The 2,500-nt window shown below is 54.2% G+C and overlaps 1 protein-coding gene across 1 annotated transcript; it reads left to right on the top strand.

The window, feature by feature from the left end:
- Positions 1-584: 584 nt before the first annotated feature.
- Positions 585-1,817, top strand: ETH_00003720 (uncharacterized protein; the record flags this gene model as incomplete). Its single annotated transcript, XM_013380822.1, has 2 exons — positions 585-1,734; positions 1,810-1,817. The coding sequence occupies 2 exons, from the start codon at positions 585-587 to the stop codon at positions 1,815-1,817; spliced, it is 1,158 nt and encodes a 385-aa protein (XP_013236276.1).
- Between the last annotated feature and the right edge of the window lie 683 nt (positions 1,818-2,500).

The raw sequence follows: 2,500 nt of genomic DNA, 5'->3' as shown, positions 1-2,500 counted from the left end.
GGTTTGGGGCCCACAGGGGCCCCTCTGTGAGTGTCTCGACACTGAGTGCACTTTTGCTGCATTTCTTTTTTTTGTTTTTAGTTTTGTTTTTGAATTTGTTTTCATTTTTTGTAAACAAAAAGGGAATAAAAGAGCAGCAGGAGCACCTAGCTGCTGCTGCTGCTGCTGTTGCTGCTGCTGCTGCTGCAGCAGAGCCTCGTTTCGGGTGTACGTTCACCTCAGCTGCTGCGCTCTATGCATCAGTTGGGCCAGAATTCTTTCTTAGCAGCAGCAGAAGCAGCAGAGGTTGTTTGCTGTGAGCTGCAGCAGGAGCAGCAGCAGCAACGAGAGGGGCAAACAATCAGGCGAAGGCTCCTAAAGCTGCGGCAGCTGCAGCAGCAGCAGCTGCTGCAGCACTGGTAGCCGCAGCAGGGCGCCACTGAAGCGCTTCTGCAGCAGCAACAAAGCAGCAGCAGCCTGATTTGCTCCAGAAGCAGCGGCAGAAGCAACAGCAGCAGCTGCTGCTGCAGCAGCAGCAGCAAGGGCAGCTGCTGTCAGCCATGGGAGCATGATCTGCTCGTAGCTGCATCTTTTTCATTAGCAAAATGCAGCAGCAGCAGGAGAAGCAGCTGCAGCAGCAGCAGCAGCTGGAAGGACTGCCTCCGGCGCAGCAAGGTAAAGGCGCTTCTTCAAACTCCCCAGCAGCAGCAGCTGCTGCGGCAGCTGCAGCAGCACCAACTCCAGCTGCTGCTGCTGCCGCAAGCAGCAGTAGCGGCAGCAGTGAGAGCAGCAGCAGCAGCAGCAGCAGCAGTCTGGTTGCTGAATCTGTGCTGCAGCCGGCGCCTCCCTTTCGGCCTTCTCCTGCTTATCCGCTGCTGCCGCCACTAAGTGCTGCTGCTTTTGCTGCTGCTGCTGCTCTTTCGGGCACTTGGGAAGCAGCAAGTGAGAGGCCTTGTGTGCTGGAGCTGCTGCTGCTGCTGCTGCAGCAGCTCAGCACCGACAGCAGCAGCGCGCTGTACAGACACCTCGTCGAAAACGGCCTCATAACGCCCCAGCAGCAACCTGCTGCTGCTGCTGCTGCAGCTCCCGCTGCTGCTGCTTCTGGCAGCAGCAGCAGCAGCAGCGGCAGCAGCAGCAGCAGCGGGGAGGAGTGGGAAGCAAAGGCAGCAGCAGCAAGAGCTGCTGCTGCTGTGCCTGGGGTGTATGTACACCCTCCTGAAGGGGCTTCCCTATACGATGAGGCTGAGGCCTCCTTGCTGGGTACCCCGCAGCAGCAGCAGCAGCAGCAGCAGCAGGAACAGCAGCAGCAGCAGCGGCAGACGCAGCAGCAGCAGAAGCAGCAACAGCTGCAGCAGGTGCTGGAGCAGATGGCACTTGCTGCTGCTGCTGCTTTCGAGGTCCTCGATTTGAAGCCACCTGCAGCAGCAGCAGCAGCAACGGAAGCTGCAGCAGCAGCAGGGGCAGCAGCAGCGAGCGCAGCAGCAGCTGCTGCTGCAGTGGGATCAAAGAAAAGCAGCCACCAGCAGCGGCAGCAGCAGCAGCAGCAGGAAGCTGCAGCAGCAGCAGAGAGCGCCGGGGACGTTCGTTTTGGAAGGGTCCATCCCAGCAGCAACAGCAGCAGCAGCAACGGCAGCAGCAGCAGCAGCAACAGCGGCTTGTGCAGCAGAGCAGCAGCACCTGGCTTTCCGCCTTTTCGCCCTTATGCTGAGGTGTACAGACAGTGGCTGTTTTTCCAGCAGCAGCTCTACCCAGCAGGTACCGTCTCCGAGGGTTTAGGGTTTAGGGTTTAGGGTTTAGGGTTTAGGATTGATTAGGGTGTGGGTTGTTTAGGGTTTTGAAGGGCCACTGCGAATCTCGTTTTTCCTACGGCTTAGGGTTTAGGCTTACTGGGGGTTTAGGGCTATTGAGGGTTTAGGGTTTAGGGCTATTGAGGGTTTAGGGTTTAGGGTTTAGGGTTTAGGGTTTGCGTGCAGGTTTTTCCGCGTGCATATATCTGGGGCGTTCGTTTGTGTTTTATTTGCTGCTGCTGCAGCTGCCGCTGCTGCTGCAGCAGCTGCGCGCAGCAGCAGGATCTGTCTTTCTGGATTTCCAGTTCTTCGAGGGTTTATCGAAGTTAATTGGAATTAATAAAAGTCTTTTTAATTTCATTTTCAAAAAAGCTGCTGCTGCTGCTGCTGCTGCTGCATCTCCCGAGGCAGGTGGCGTGGGGTGTACATACACCTCAGCTCCCCGCGCGTCCCACTTTTCAGTTTTTTCCATTTTTCCATTTTTTGCTTCTTTTTGTTTATTTTTAATCCTTTTTAGTTCCTTTTAATTCTATTTTATTTTATTTTGTCTTGTTTTGTTTTATGTTTTTCATTTTTATTCTTTTTTCTTCATTCTTTTTTGTTTTCCACTTTTCATTTCCTCCATTTCTTTCTCCACTTTCCACTTCCTGCGTCTTTTCGTTTCGTTTTCACTTTTAAATCCAATTGTGTCTTTCCCCTTTTATCCTGCTGCTGCTGCTGCTGCTGCTGTTCAT

Source organism: Eimeria tenella, genomic scaffold (assembly GCF_000499545.2).
Source record: "Eimeria tenella Houghton genomic scaffold, Eth_scaff927, whole genome shotgun sequence".
In the NCBI taxonomy this organism is placed as follows: Eukaryota; Apicomplexa; class Conoidasida; order Eucoccidiorida; family Eimeriidae; genus Eimeria; species Eimeria tenella.
The sequence above is the reverse complement of the archived record's forward strand: the minus strand, read 5'-3'. Positions and strand labels throughout refer to the sequence as shown.